This window comes from Melospiza georgiana, chromosome 13 (assembly GCF_028018845.1).
Source record: "Melospiza georgiana isolate bMelGeo1 chromosome 13, bMelGeo1.pri, whole genome shotgun sequence".
Taxonomy (NCBI): domain Eukaryota; kingdom Metazoa; phylum Chordata; class Aves; order Passeriformes; family Passerellidae; genus Melospiza; species Melospiza georgiana.
Genome location: NC_080442.1, coordinates 3670731 through 3687369, shown reverse-complemented (window position 1 = coordinate 3687369; position 16639 = coordinate 3670731). Strand labels below are relative to the sequence as shown.

Below are 16639 nucleotides of genomic sequence, written 5' to 3'. Positions count from 1 at the left end.
CCGGGGCCGCTCCGGGGCGGGCCGTGCCACCCCCGCCGGTGTCGCGGGCGGGAGCAGCTCCGGGAGCTCGGCATAAGAGCGAGGCCACCGCGTCCCTCGGGCCACCGTCCCCATGCTCGCCCAGGCTGTCACCGCGGCCGGAGCGCTGCGGGGATGTCCCCGAGCCGCAGCCGCGGGGTGTCGCCGGCTCGGCGGGGCTGCGGGCGCTGTGCCCCCGGCTGTGCCCCCGGCTGTCCCCAAGGCTGTCCCCAAGGCTGTCCCCTCGGCCCCCCGGCCCTTTAACCAGGTGCCGGGCGATTGGAGGGCGGGCTGGCTCAACCTGTACCGCTTCTGGCGGGAGGGCGGCCTCAGCAACCTGCACCTCAGCATGGCCGGCAAGTTCCGCCGCTTCGGGCCCATCTACAGGTCAGCTGGCCCTGTCCTTGTCCCTGTGGCCCCTCCCTGGTCCTCTCCGTGTGTACTCTCCTCGTGTCCTCTCCCTGTGTCCCCTTCCCGTGTCCCCTGCCTGTGTCCCCTCCCTGTGTGCCCTGCCCCTGTCACCCTCCCTGCGTCCCCTGCCCGGTCCTCTCCCTGTGTCCCCTCCTCGTGTCTCCTCCCTGTGTCCCCTCCCTGCGTCCCCTGCCCGGTCCTCTGCCCGTGTCGTCTCCCCATGTCCCCTCCCTGCATCCCTTCCCTGTGTCGCCTTCCCATGTCCCCTGCCTGTGCTCCCACTCGTGTCCCCTCCTGTGTCCCCTCTCTGTGTCCCCTCCCTGTGTCCCCTCCCTGTGTCCCCTCCCGTGTCCCCAGCCCGTGTCCCCTCTCTGTGTCCCCTCTCCGATCCTCTGCCCGTGTACTCTCCTTGTGTCCCCTCCCGTATCCCTCGCTAGGTCCCCTCCCGTGTCCCCTCTCTGTGTCCCCTCTCTGTGTCCCCTCTGCGATCCTCTCCCCTTGTACTCTCCTCGTGTCCCCTCCCTGTGGCCCCTGCCCGTGTCTCCTGCCCATGTCACCTCTCGTGTCCCCTCCCCGCGGTCCCTGCCTGGTCCTCACCCCGTGTTCTCTCCCCGTGTCACCTGCTCGTGTTCCCTCCCATGTCCCTTGCTCGGTCCCCTGTCTCTGTCCCCTCCCGTGTCCCCTTCCTGTGTCCCTTCCCATGTCCCCTGCTTGTTTTCCCACCCTCTGTCCCCTGCCCGCTGCCCTGCCTGTGTCCCCTCCCCGCGTCACCTCCCCGGTCCTCTGGTCCTGCCCCCTCCCCGTGTCCCCTGTCTGGTCCCCTCCCCGTGTCCCCTGCTCGTGTGTCCTGCCCATGTCTCCCACCTCTGTCCCCTGCTCCTGTCCCCTCCCCGCGTCCCCTGCCTGGTCCTCTCCCGGTGTCCCCTCCCTGTTTCCCTTGCCCGGTCCCCTGCCCGTGTCCAATCCCCGTGTCCCTGCCGATGTCCATTGCCTGTGTCCCCTCCCGTGTCCCCTCCCGTGTCCCCTGCCCTGTCCCCATCCCGGCCACATTCCCCATCCGGGGCTGAGCTGCTGGAGGAGCCTGGCCCAGCTTGGGGACACCGTGAGGGACAAGAGGGGAGGGGACAGGGGCTGAGGGACAAGAAGGGGCAGGTCCTGTGCCCTGGGAGGGGACAGGGACTGTGTGACAAGGGGGGACAGATGCTGTGCCCTGGGAGGGAACAGGGTCTGGGGCTCGGGAGGGGACAGGTCCTGTGCCCAGGGAGGGGACAGGGACTGTGTGGCAGGTGGGGACAGACCCTGTGCCCAGGGAGGGGACAGGGACTGAGGCACAGGAGGGGACAGGTCCTGTGCCCAGGGAGGGGACAGGGCCTGGGGGGTGGGAGGGGACAGGGACCGTGAGGGTCAAGAGGGGACAGGGACTGTGGGTGAGGGGGACATCCCCCATGGCCTGGAAGGGGACAGGGACTATGGGCCAGGACCCTGTGGATGCGGAATTTGGGGATAATGGGGGCAGGACATTGCCATGGGGACAGGACAGGACATTGCCATGGGGACAGGACAGGACACTGCTATGGGGACAGGACATTGCCATGGGGACAGGACAGGGCAGGACATTTCCATGGGGACAGGACATTGCCATGGGGACAGGAGAGGACACTGCCATGGGGACAGGACAGGACATTGCCATGGGGGACAGAACATTGCTATGGAGACAGGACAAGGCAGGACATTGTCATGGGAACAGGACATTGCCATGGGGGGCAGGACACTGCTATGGGGACAGGACAGGGCAGGACATTGCCATGAGGACAGGACATTGCCATAGGGACAGGAGAGGACACTGCTAGGGGGACAGGACAGGACATTGCCATGGGGACAGGACATTGCCATGGGGACAGGACAGGGCAGAACATTGCCATGGGGGACAGGACATTGCCATGGGAACAGGACAGGACACTGCCATGGGGACAGGACATTGCCATGGGGGACAGGACATTGCTATGGGGACAGGACAGGACACTGCCATGGGGACAGGACAGGGCAGGACATTGCCATGGGGGACAGGACATTGCCATGGGGACAGGACATTGCCAGGGGGACAGGACAGGACAGGACATTGTCATGAGGACAGGACATTGCCAGGGGGACAGGACAGGACACTGCCATGGGGACAGGTCAGGACATTCCCGTGGGGACAGGACATTGCTATAGGGACAGGACAGGATGCTGCCATGGGGACAGGACAGGACATTGTCACCCCAGGTCGGGGTGCTGACGCTGTGTCCCCAGGGAGAAGCTGGGCACCTACGAGAGCGTGAACATCGTCACCCCCGGGGACGCGGCCACGCTGTTCCAGGCCGAGGGCGCCCTGCCCGAGCGCTTCCGTGTCCCCCCCTGGGTGGCCTACAGGGACTTCCGCAACAAACCCTACGGCGTGCTGCTCAAGTGAGTGACACCCCAAAAACCCCAAACCCTATGGAGTGCTGCTCAAGTGAGTGACACCCCAAAAACAGAGCAGGGACCCCAAACCCTATGGTGTGCTGCTCAAGTGAGTGACACCCCAAAACCCCCAAAAACCCCAAAAACCCCAAAAACCGAGCAGGGACCCCAAATCCTATGGCGTGCTGCTCAAGTGAGTGTTACCCCAAAAACCCCCAAAACCCCAAAAACAGAGCAGGGACCCCAAACCCTACGGCGTGCTGCTCAAGTGAGTGACACCCCAAAAACCCCAAAAACCCCAAAAACAGAGCAGGGACCCCAAACCCTATGGCGTGCTGCTCAAGTGAGTGACACCCCAAAAACCCCAAACCCTATGGTGTGCTGCTCAAGTGAGTGACACCCCAAAAACCCCAAAAACCCCCAAAACCCCAAAAACCCCAAAAACCCCCAAAACCGAGCAGGGACCCCAAACCCTACGGCGTGCTGCTCAAGTGAGTGACACCCCAAAAACCCCAAAAACCAAGTGGGGACCCCAAACCCTACGGCGTGCTGCTCAAGTGAGTGACACCCCAAAAACCCCAAAAACAGAGCAGGGACCCCAAACCCTATGGTGTGCTGCTGAAGTGAGTGACACCCCAAAAACCCCAAAAACCCCAAAAACGGAGCAGGGACCCCAAACCCTACGGCGTGCTGCTCAAGTGAGTGGCACCCCAAAACCCCCAAAAACCCCAAAAACCGAGCAGGGACCCCAAACCCTATGGTGTGCTGCTCAAGTGAGTGTTACCCCAAAAACAGAACAGGGACCTCAAACCCTACGGCGTGCTGCTCAAGTGAGTGACACCCCAAAAACCCCAAAAACCAAGTGGGGACCCCAAACCCTATGGCGTGCTGCTCAAGTGAGTGACACCCCAAAAACCCCAAAAACAGAGCAGGGACCCCAAACCCTACGGCACGCTGCTCAAGTGAGTGACACCCCAAAAACCCCAAAAACCGAGCAGGGACCCCAAACCCTACGGCGTGCTGCTCAAGTGAGTGCCACCCCAAAAACCCCAAAAACCCCAAAAACCGAGCAGGGACCCCAAACCCTATGGTGTGCTGCTCAAGTGAGTGACACCCCAAAAACCCCAAAAACAGAGCAGGGACCCCAAACCCTACGGCACGCTGCTCAAGTGAGTGACACCCCAAAAACCCCAAAAACCGAGCAGGGACCCCAAACCCTACGGCGTGCTGCTCAAGTGAGTGCCACCCCAAAAACCCCAAAAACCCCAAAAACCGAGCAGGGACCCCAAACCCTACGGCATGCTGCTCAAGTGAGTGACACCCCAAAAACCCCAAACCCTACGGCATGCTGCTCAAGTGAGTGACACCCCAAAAACCCCAAAAACCCCAAAAACCGAGCAGGGACCCCAAACCCTACGGCGTGCTGCTCAAGTGAGTGGCACCCCAAAAACCCCCAAAAACCCCAAAAACCGAGCAGGGACCCCAAACCCTATGGTGTGCTGCTCAAGTGAGTGTTACCCCAAAAACAGAACAGGGACCTCAAACCCTACGGCGTGCTGCTCAAGTGAGTGACACCCCAAAAACCCCAAAAACCAAGTGGGGACCCCAAACCCTACGGCGTGCTGCTCAAGTGAGTGACACCCCAAAAACCCCAAAAACCAAGTGGGGACCCCAAACCCAGTCTGCTCAAGTGAGTGCCCACCCCAAACCCTGTGGTGCGCTTCTCAAGGGAGTGCCCACCCCAAAAACGGGGTGGAGACCCCAAAACCAGAGTGGGGAACCCCAAAAACAGGCTCCTCAAGGAAGTGGGGACCCCAAACCCTACAGAGTGCTGCTCAAGTGAGTGCCGACCCCAAAAACCGAACGAGGACCCCAAAAACAGAGAGGGGACCCCAAACCTGGGCCCCTCAAGTGAGTGCTGACCCTAAATCCCCACGAGTGGGGACCCCAAACCTGGGCTCATCAAGGGAGTGGGGACCCCAAGTCTGTTCTTGTTAAGGGAGTAGGGACCCCAAATCCCCTCCAGCCAGTGGGGACCCCAAATTTGTTCTCCTCAAGTGAGTGCCGACCCTAAATCCCCTCCAGTGACTGCTGGTCCCAAGTCCCCAGGAGTGGAGATCCCAAATTTGGGCTCCTGTCACTCCTCATGCAAGTGGGGACTCCAGATCCCCAGGAGTGGGGACCCCAAATCCAGGATCCTCAAGTGAGTGGGGACCCCAAATCCCCTCCAGTGAGCAGGGACCCCAATTCTGGGCTCCTGGTGCTTCTCAAGTGAGTGGGGCCCCAAAATCACCTCAAGCCAGTGGGGGTCCCAACTCCAGGCCTCTCAAATAAGTGGGGACCCCAAATCTGGGCTCCTCAAGTGATTGGGGGACCCCAAATCCCTTCCAGTGAGTGGGGACCCCAAATCCCAGCTCCTGTTGCTCCTCAAGGGAGTGTGGACCCCAAATCCCCTGCAATGAGTGGGGACCCCAAATGTGGATTCCTCAAGTGAGTGGGGACCCCAAATCCCCTCCTGAGAGCTGGATCCCAATTCTGGGCTCCTGTCCCTCCTCAAGTGATTGGGCCCCCAAGTCTGGGCTCCTCGAGTGATTGGGGACCCCAAATCCAGGCTTCTGTCCCTCCTCAAGTGACTGGGGACTCCAAATCCCCTCCAGTGATTGGGGCCCCAAATCTGGACTCCTCAAGTGATTGGGGACCCCAAATGTGGGCTCCTCAAGTGATTGGAGGACCCCAATTCTGGGCCCCTGATGCTCTTCAAGTGAGTGTGGACCCCAAATCCCTTCAAGTGATTGGGGGACCCCAAATCCAGGCTTCTGTCCCTCCTCAAGTGACTGGGGACTCCAAATCCCCTCCAGTGAGTGGGAATCCCAAATCTGGACTCCTCAAGTGATTGGGGACCCCAAATCTGGACTCCTCGAGTGAGTGGGGACCCCAAATCTGGGCCCCTGCCACTCCTCAAGCAAGTGGGGACTGTAGATCCCCAGGAATGGGGACCTCACGTCCAGTATCCTCAAGTGAGTGGGGGACCCCAAATCACCTCAAGCCAACGGGGATCCCAACTCCAGGCCCCTCAAACAAGTGGGGACCCCAAATCTGGGCTGCTCAAGTGATTAGGGGACCCCAAATCTGGACTCCCAGCCGCGACATTCCCAGCACAGGGTGCGTGGCACGTCCAGAAGACCTTGGGGACACCGTCCATGCTCTGGGGGTGACAGTGGCCGTGTCCCTGGCAGGACGGGCGAGGCGTGGCGCTCGGAGCGGCTGCTGCTCAACAAGGAGGCGCTGGCACCCGCGGCCGTGCCCGGCTTCGTGCCCCTGCTCAGCGCCGTGGGTGAGGATTTCGTGCGGCGCGCGCAGGCCCAGGCGCGGCTCAGCGGCTGCTGGAGCGGCGACTTCAGCCAGGAGCTCTTCCGCTTCGCCCTCGAGTGTGAGTGACGTGGGACACCCCAAAAAATACCGCGAAAGGAGCCCAAAAGAAGCCCAAAAACCAAGCCATAAATACCCCAAAAAACCTCCAAAGGGAAGAATCCCAAAAGAGCACCCCAAAAACCAAAAAAAAAACCCAAAAAACCCCCCCAAAAAGCCCCAAAACAACAAAAAAAAACCAAACAACAAAACATTCCCATGCCCCCCCCAAAAAACCCCAAACCCAAAAAATTCCCATGCCCCCCCAAGAGAAACCCCAAACCCAAAAAAGCCCCAAAACAAAACAAAAAAAAAATCCAAAAAATTCCCATGCCCCCCCAAAAAAACCCCAAACCCAAAAAAGCCCCAAAACAAAAAAAAAACCAAAAAAATTCCCATGCCCCCCAGAAAAAACCCCCAAACCCAAAAAAGCCCCAAAACAAAAAAAAAATCCCAAAAAATTCCCATGCCCCCCCAAAAAACCCCCAACCCAAAAAAGCCCCAAAACAAAACAAAAAAACTCCAAAAAAATCCCAACGCCCCCCAAAAAACCTAAAAAACCCCCAAAACACCAAAAAACCTAAAAAAACCCCAAAAGCACCAAAAAACCCCCAACCCTCCCCAAAACCCCAAAAAACCGACCACTCCCCCCAAAACCCCAAAACCCCCCAAAAAACCCCAAAATCCTAAAAACTCCCAAAACCAAAAGAAAAAACCCAAAAATTCCAATGCCCCCTAAAAAAACCCCAAAACCTAAAAAAACCCAAAACAAAACAAAAAAACTCCAAAAATTTCCAATGCCCACCAAAAATCTCCAAAACCCAAAAAACCCCCCATAACAAAAAAACCTCAAAAAATCCCAATGCCCCCCCCAAAAAACCCAACCCCCCCCAAAAAACCCCAATCCCCTCAAAAAAACTCTAAACCCCCCCAAAACACAAAAAAACCCCAAATCCCCAAAAACCCCCAAAAAACCAACGCCTCCCCCAAAAAACCCTAAAACCCCAAAAAACCCCCAAAACCTAAAAAAACCCAAACAACAAAAAAACCCACCCAAATTCCAATCCCCCCCAAAAAACCCAAAACCCAAAACAAAAAAAACCTCCAAAAAATCCCAACACCTTCCCAAAAAACCCCAAAACCACCCCAAAACCCCTCCACCCCCCCCAAAAAAGACCCCTTTCCCAAAAATATCTCAAAACACCACAACCACCCAAACCCTCCCAAAACCACCAAACCCCCCTAAAACCTCTAGCCCCCCAAAAAAACCCCAAAAGCCGCAAAAACAACAAAAAAAAACCAAACCAGAAAACCACCCAAAAACCCCCCAAAACACCAAAACCCTCTCAAAAACCCAAGAACCCCAACCCTCCTAAAAATCCCCCAAACCCCACAAAAACACAAAAAAACCCCCCAAAAAACCCCCAAAAAATCACCCCCCCCCCAAACAAACCCCAAATCTCCCAAAAAACCAAAACGATAAAACCCCAAAAGCCCCCCAACCCAAAATAACCCCCAAACCCCAAAACTCCCCAAAACCACCAGCCCCAGCCTCGGGGATTGGCCAAAGGTCAGAGAAGTGTGTCCCCTCCCCATGTGGGATGTCCCTTGTCCTGGTGGGATGTCCCCTCCCCAGGTGGGCTGTCCCCAGAGCCCCCACACTGGTGACACAGCAGCCATTTGTCCTTCCCTGGCCACCAGCTGGTGACAATCCTGGCCCCTCAGGGACAGACAGGAGCCAGGCCAGGCCTCCATGGCCACAGCAAGGCTGGAGGTGGCCTTGGGGACAGGGACGTGTCCCTGACGGTCACTGGGTGCACCTGGGCCAGGTCTCCACGGCCTTGGGGACAGGGACGTGTCCCTGATGGTCACTGGGTGCATCTGGGCCAGGTCTGCATGGCCTTGGGGACAGGGACGTGTCCCTGATGGTCACTGGGTGCATCTGGGCCAGGTCTCCATGGCCTTGGGGACAGGGACGTGTCCCTGATGGTCACTGGGTGCACCTGGGCCAGGTCTGCATGGCCTTGGGGACAGGGATGTGTCCCTGACGGTCACTGTCCCCCAGCTGTGTGCCACGTGCTGTACGGGGAGCGCCTGGGCCTGGTCCCTGTGGCCCTGGGGACAGTCACAATGACAATGACAATGAAAATGACAATGACAATGAAAATAACAATGGCAATGACAATGACAATGACGTGTCCCTGTGCCCAGCGGTGTGCCACGTGCTGTACGGGGAGCGCCTGGGGCTGCTGCAGGATTTCGTGCAGCCCGAGGCTCAGCGCTTCATCGAGGCCGTGTCGCGCATGTTCCACACCACGGCGCCCATGCTGTACCTGCCGCCCGCGCTGCTGCGGCGCCTGCGCAGCCACACCTGGCGCCAGCACGTGCAGGCCTGGGACGCCATCTTCTACCAGGGTCAGTGCCACCACCCCGTCACCACCCCTGACACCTCACCCTGCCACCTTGTCCTGTCACCTCACCCTGTCACCTCCGGGGACACCTCTCCCTGACACCTTGCCCTGCCACCTCAGCCTGTCAGCTCTCCCTGCCACCTCTGGGGACACCTCGGGGGACATCTTGCTCTGCCACCTCGCTCTCTCACTTCACCCTGTCACCTCACCCTGTCAGATCAACCTGTCACCTCTGGGGACACCTCACCCTGCCACCTCGCCTTGCCACTTGTGGGGACACTTCTGGGGACATCTCACCCTGCCATGTCTCCCTGTCACCTTGCTCTGTCACCTCACCCTGCCACCTCTGGGGACACCTCACCCTGCCACCGTACCCTGCCACTTCTGGGGATACCTTGCCCTGTCACTTCACCCTCTCAGCTTGCCCTGCCGCCTCTGGGGACACCTCTGGGGACACCTCTGGGGACATCTCAAGCTCCCACCTCACCCTGCCACCTCTGGGGACACCTTGCCCTGTCACCCTGCCCTGCTACCTTGCCCTGACACCTTGTCCTGCCATCTCTGGGGACATCTCATCCTGACACCTCACCCTGCGACCACACCCTTTCACCTCACCCTGCCACCTCTGGGGACACCTCTGGGGACACCTCGCCCTGCTACCTCATCCTGTCACCTGACCTTGCCACCTCAGGGGACATCTTGCCTTGTCACTTCTCCCTACCACCTCTCCCTGCCACCTTGCTCTATCACCTTGCCCTGTCACCTCTCGGGACACCTTGCTCTGCCACCCCTGTGGTCACCCCATAACCATTTTTCACCCATTTTTCCCACCCCACCCCACCGTCACCTCAAACCATCTGAAACCACCCTCAATAAATCCCACTGCAGCCCACCTTCCATCATTCCACTTCTCCAAAATTCCCGACCTTTCTCACAAACCCACCCTCCAAAACTCATTCCCAACCCAACATCTCTCTCAACTTTACCATCCTCTTCCATAATGTTCCTAAATCAACGTTTCTTACACACCTTCCAAAACACCCAACCTTTCCTACAAATCCATCCTCCAAAACTCATTCCCAACCCAACATCTCTCTCAACATCATCCATCCTCTTCCAGAACATTCCTAAATCAACGTTTCTTACAAACCTTCCAAAACACCCAACCTTTCCTACAAACCCACCCTCCAAAACTCATTTCCAACCCAACTTCTCTCTCAACTTTATCATCCTCTTCCACAACGTTCCTAAATCAACATTTCTTACGTCAAAATTTACACACAAATATTAAAATCTCCTACAAATCCATTTCCCACACGCTGACACCTCTGGGGCGGTTTCACCGCCGCGCCACTCCCAGGTTGGTGACACTGATGTCCCCTCCTCGGTGTCCCCGTGTCCCCTCAGCGGACAAGTGCATCCAGAACGTGTACCGGGACCTGCGGCTGTCGCGCAAGAGCCGCCAGGAGCACGTGGGCATCCTGGGCAACCTCATCCTGCGTGACAAGCTGCCCCTGGATGACATCCGCGCCAGCGTCACCGAGATGATGGCAGGAGGGGTGGACACGGTGTGGCCTGGGGATGGGACAGGGACAAGGGCCTGGGTGGGGCGGGGAGAAGGTCCTGGGTGGTGATGGAGGGACAGGGAGAAGGTCCTGGATGGTGATGGGACAGGGAGAAGGTCCTGGTTGATGCTGGGTGGGACAGGGAGAAGGTCCTGGATGGTGATGGGACAGGGAGAATGTCCTGGTTGGAACAGGGAGAAGGTCCTGGTTGGGACAGGGAGAAGGTCCTGGTTGATGCTGGGTGGGACAGGGAGAAGGTCCTGGGTGGTTCTGGTACAGGCAGGGAGAATGTCCTGGGTTGGACAGGGAGAAGGTCTTGGTTGGGGCAGGGAGAAGGTCCTGGTTGGTGTTGGGACAAACAGGGGGAAGGTCCTGGCTGGTGACGAGTGGTCAGGGAGAAGGTCCTGGGTGGAGCAGGGAAGGAGAAGGTTCTGGATTGGGCAGGGAGAAGGCCATGGGTGGTGTTGGATGGGTCAGGGAGAAGGTCCTGGACTGGACAGGGAGAAGGTCCTGGTTGGTGATGGATGGGACAACCACAGAGAAGGTCCTGGTTGGTGATGGATGGGACAGGGAGAATGTCCTTTTTGGTGTTCGGTTGGGCAGGCAGGGAGAAGGTCCTGGGCTGGGCAGGGAGAAGGTCGTGGGTGGTGTTGGATGGGTCAGGGAAAAGGTCCTGGTTGGGGTTGGTGTTGGTGTTAGGACAGGCGGGAAGAAGGTCCTGGATGGAGCAGGGAGAAGGTCCTGGTTGGTGATGGGACAGGCCGGGAGAAGGTCCTGGATGGAGCAGGGAGGGAGAAGATTCTGGATTGGGCAGGGAGAAGGTCCTGGTTGGTCTTGGGACAAGAAGGGAGAAGGTCCTGGCTGGTGCTGGTTGGGACAGGGAAAAGGTCCTGGGTGGTGATGGAGGGGCAGAGAGGGAGAAGGTCTTGGATGGGGCAGGGAGAAGGTCCTGGTTGGTGATGGGTGGGACAGAGAGAAGGTCCTGGTTGGTGTTTGGTTGGGCAGGCAGGGAGAAGGTCCTGGTTGGTGTTGGTACAGAGAGGGAGAAGGTCCTGGTTGGTGGTAGGTGGGATGGGGAGAAGATCCTGGATGGGACAGGCAGGGAGAAGGTCACGCCTGGTGCTGGTTGGATCAAGTGGAAGGTCCTGCTTGGTGTTATATGGGGCAGGAAGAAGGTCCTGGTTGGGGCAGGGAGAAGGTCCTGGTTGGTGATGGGTGGGGCAGCACCAAGCTGGGCAGGGAGAAGGTTCTGGCAGCACTGAACAGGTCCTGGCAGGGCTGAGCAGGTCCTGGCAATGCTGAGCAGGTCCTGGCAGGGATGAGCACATCCTGGCAGCTCTGAGCAGGTCCTGGCAGCTGTGAGCCAGCAGGAGCAGGTCCTGGCAATGCTGAGCAGGTCCTGGCAGCTGTGGGCCAGGCAGGAGCAGGTCCTGGCAGCTCTGAGCACATCCTGGCAGCACTGAGCAGGTCCTGGCAGCTGTGTCCCCTGTGTGTGTCCCCCAGACGTCCATGACCCTGCAGTGGGCCATGCTGGAGCTGGCGCGGGCCCCGGGCGTGCAGGAGCAGCTGCGGGCCGAGGTCCTGGCAGCCAAACGCGAGGCGGGCGGTGACCGCGAGAAGATGCTGAAATCCACACGGCTGCTCAAGGCCGCCATCAAGGAGACACTCAGGTGAGGAGGAGGAGGAGGAGGAGGAGGGGCTCAGGTGAGGAGGACACGCCCTTCCTCCCCGGAGTGTCCCCAAGGCCGCGGTGCCACTGTCACTGTCGCGCAGGCTGCACCCGGTGGCCGTGACCCTGCAGAGGTACACCACGCACGAGGTCATCCTGCAGGACTACCGCATCCCGCCCGGGGTGAGGGGACACCGGGACATGGGGACACGGGGACGGGGGGACACCGGGACACGGGGACACAGGGACACGGGGACATGGAGATGTTGGGATGTGGGGACACAGGGAAATGGGGACAGGGGGACAGAGGGAGAGGGGGACATGGGGATGTGAGGAGAGTGGGACACAGAGAGAGTTGGATACGGGGAAACGGGGAAAGGAGTGACATGGGGACACGGGCATGTGGGGACATGGGAACATAGGGACATGGGGACAGGGGGACATGGGGACATGGGGAGATGGGGAGATGGGAACATGGGGACAGAGGGGATGTGGGGACACAGGGATGGTGGTAACATGGGGACAGAGGACATGGGGAGATGAGGACATGGGGAGATGGGGACATGGGGAGATGGGGACATGGGGATGGTGGTGACATGGGGGCAGAGGGGACAGGGGACATTGGGACATGGTGATGTGGGGACATGGGGATGTGGGGACTGGGGAACATGGGGCCATGGGGACAGGGGCAGGGGGACATGGGGAGATGGAGACGTGGGGATGATGCTGACATGGGGACAGAGGGGACAGGGGGACACGGGGACATGGTGAAATGAGGATATGGGGACACAGGGATGCGGGAACATGAGGGCATGAGGACATGAGGGCATGAGGACATGAGGACATGATGATACAAGGACACGAGGACACGGGGACATGTGGACATGAGGACACAAGGACACAGGGACATAAGGACACGAGGACATAAGGACATGAGGACACAGGGGCATGAGGACATGGGGATGTGGTGACACAGTGACATGGTGACACGATGCCCCTGCCTCCTGTGGGACATGGGGGGACACAGAGATGCAGGGAAGCGGGGACATGAGGACACGAGGACATGAGGATGTAGTGATACAAGGATATGAGGACATGGGGACATGAGGACACAAGGACATGGAGACACAGGGAGATAAGGACATGGGGACATGAGGACTTGGGGACACAAGCACATGAGGACATGGGGAAACGAGGATATGAGGACATAAGAACATGACGATACAAGGATACGAGGACATAAGGACATGAGGACACAGGGGCATGAGGACATGGGGATGTGGTGACACAGTGACATGGTGACATGGTGACACGATGCCCCTGCTCCCTGTGGGACATGGGGACATGAGGGACACAGAGACGCAGGGAAGCAGGGACATGAGGACACGAGGACATGAGGATGTAGTGATACAAGGACATGAGGACATGGGGACATGGGGACACAGGGACATGAGGACACAAGGACATGGAGACACAGGGACATAAGGACATGGGGACATGAGGACTTGGGGACACAGGCACATGAGGGCATGGGGAAACGAGGATATGAGGACATAAGGACATGACGATACAAGGACACGAGGACATGGGGACATGAGGACACAGGAGCATGAGGACATGGGGATGTGGTGACAGAGTGACATGGTGACACGATGGCCCTGCCTCCTGTGGGACATTGGGACATGAGGGACACAGAGATGCAGGGAAGCAGGGACACGAGGACATGAGGACATGAGGACATGAGGATGTAGTGATACAAGGACACGAGGACATGGGGACATGGGAACATGGGGATATGAGGACACAAGGACATAGAGACACAGGGACATAAGGACACGGGGACATGAGGACTTGGGGACACAGGGACATGAGGACATGGGGAAACGAGGATATGAGGACATAGGGACATGATGATACAAGGACACGAGGACGTGGGGACATGAGGACATGAGGACACGAGGACACAGGGACATGAGGGCATGAGGACATAAGGACATGAGGACACAGGGGCATGAGGACATGGGGATGTGGTGACACAGTGACATGGTGACACGATGCCCCTGCCTCCTGTGGGACATGGGGGGACACAGAGATGCAGGGAAGCAGGGACATGAGGACACGAGGACATGAGGACATGGAGATACAAGGACACGAGGACATGGGGACATGGGAACATGGGGACATGAGGACACAAGGACATGGAGACACAGGGACATAAGGACACAGGGACATGAGGACTTGGGGACACAGGCACAGGAGGACATGGAGAAATGAGGACATGAGGACATAAGGACATGACAATACAAGGACATGAGGACATGAGGACATGAGGACATGAGGACACAGGGACATGAGGACATGAGAACATAGGGACATGGGGACGTGGTGACATGAGGACATGGGGACATGGGGAAGTAGCAATGCGGAGACATGGGGACACCAGGACACAGTGACACAGTGACACAGTGACACGGTGACACGCTGTCCCTGTCCCCGGCGCCCCGCAGACGCTGGTGCAGGTGGGGCTGTACGCCATGGGCCGTGACCCCGCCGTGTTCCCGCGGCCCGAGCGCTTCCTCCCGCAGCGCTGGCTGCAGGCCGGCCCCAAACCCTTCCTGGGGCTCGGCTTCGGCTTCGGGCCCCGCCAGTGCCTGGGACGGCGCATCGCCGAGCTCGAGATGCAGCTCTTCCTCATGCACGTGAGTGTCACCTGTCCCCAGCGCCGGGGGACAGCGTGGTGGCCGCAGGGTCTGTCACACAGGGTCCCTGATGTGAGGGGACAGTGTGGTGGCAGTGGGGTCCATCCTGCGGGGTCCCCAACACGAGGGGACAGCACAGTGGCTGCAGGGTCTGTGCTGTGGGGTTCCCAACATGAGGGGACAGCGCCATGGCCATGGGGTCTGTCACACAGGGTCTCCAACGTGAGGGGACAGCGCCATGGCCACGGGGTCTGTCACACAGGGTCCCCAGCGTGAGGGGACAGCGTGGTGGCCATGGGGTCTGTCACACAGGGTCCTCAACGTGAGGGGACAGCGTGGTGGCCATGGGGTCTGTCACACAGGGTCCTCAACGTGAAGGGACAGTGCAGTGGTTGTGGGCTCCATCCCCGTGGGTGAGGGGACAGCACAGTGGCTGTGGGGTCTGTTCACACAGGGTTCCCAATGTGAGGGGACAGTGCCGTGGCCACAGGGTCTGTCACACAGGGTCCCCGATGTGAAGGCACAGTGTGGTGGTTGTGGGCTCCATCCCCATGGGCAAGGGGACAGTGCCGTGGCCACAGGGTCTGTCCCACAGGGTCCCCGATGTGAGGACACAGCACGGTGGCCACAGGGTTTGTCCCATGGGGTCCCCAGTGCCAGAGGATAGTGTGGTGACAGCGGGCTCTGTCTCACAGGGTCCCTGATGTGACAGGACAATGCAGTGGCCACAGGGTCTGTCCCCACAGGGTCCCTGACATGAGGGGACAGTGTGGTGGCCACGGGGTCCATCCTGCAGAGTCCCCAACACGAGGGGACAATGAGGTGGCCATGGGCTCTGTCCCTGTGGGTGAGGGGATAGTGCAGTGGCTATGGGGTCCATCACACAGGGTCCCCAACATGAGGGGAGAGCATAGTGGCCCTGCGATTCGTCCCGTGGGGTCCCCAAAGCCAAGTCCATCCTTGTGGAGTCCCTGACATGAGGGGACAGCAGGTGGCTGTGGGGTTTGTCCCATAGGGTCCCCGATGTGAGGGGACAGCATGGTGGCCATGGGGTGCATCCTGCAGAGTCCCCAATGCCAGGGGACAGTGCAGTGGCCACGAGGTCCATCACACGGGGTCCCTAATGCAAGGGGACAATGTGGTGGCTGCAGGATCTGCCCCGTGGGGTCCCCAACATGAGGGGACAGCATGGTGGCAGTGGGGTCCGTTCTGTAGAGTCCCCAACATGAGGTGACAATGTGCTAGCCACGGGGTCCATCCCCATGGAGTCCCTGATGTGAGGGGACAGCATGGTGGCCATGGGGTCTGTCACACAGGGTCCCCGATGTGAGGGGACAGCGCGGTGGCCACAGGATCCACCCTATAGAATGCTGGTTTGTCTCGGCTCAGAGTGGCCTCGAAGGTCACCCTGGGCCTCACTCCGGTGTCCCCAAAGCCCCCCAGCCCCACGGCCGTGTCCCCTTCACCCCAGATCCTGGAGAACTTCAAGATCGAGACCATGCGGGCTGTGGAGATCGGCACCAAGTTCGACCTGATCCTGATCCCGGACCAGCCCATCCAGCTGACCCTGCGGCCCCTCGAGGGCCAGCCCTGAGGAGGGGACACCAGGGGACACCCCCATGTCCCCCATTTGGGGACAGTGGGGACACTCCTGGGGCCATGGCCGCGGCTCAACACTGCGCTGTATGGGGGAGACAAAGCGGGGCCGCCCCGTGGGGAGGGGATTTGGGGGGTTTGGGGGTCCCCTCTGGCTCCGTCCCAGATCGGGGTCCCACCGATCTCCCCCGAGCCTCTGGAATGTCCAGGAGCCTCTGGAATGTTCTGGAATGTTCTGCCTGGCCTCTGCTCCATGGGAAAGGCGCCCGCGGGGTCGGGGCAGGGGGGCAGCACCTGGGGGGGCTCAGAAAGGGCCTGAAGGGTCTGGGGGCACAGGGGGCACCCTCTGGGGTGGGCAGGGGACACTGGGGACACCAGGGACATTGAGGACACTGGGGATAATCGGGACACTGGGGACAA

General features: G+C 59.4%; 1 protein-coding gene across 1 annotated transcript; it reads left to right on the top strand.

The window, feature by feature from the left end:
* Positions 1-112: 112 nt before the first annotated feature.
* On the top strand, positions 113-16217 carry LOC131088775 (cholesterol side-chain cleavage enzyme, mitochondrial). Its single transcript, XM_058033067.1, has 10 exons — positions 113-205; positions 254-405; positions 2722-2877; positions 6108-6301; positions 8491-8694; positions 10098-10258; positions 11759-11925; positions 12029-12107; positions 14432-14623; positions 16095-16217. The coding sequence occupies exons 1-10, from the start codon at positions 113-115 to the stop codon at positions 16215-16217; spliced, it is 1521 nt and encodes a 506-aa protein (XP_057889050.1).
* Positions 16218-16639: the final 422 nt, after the last annotated feature.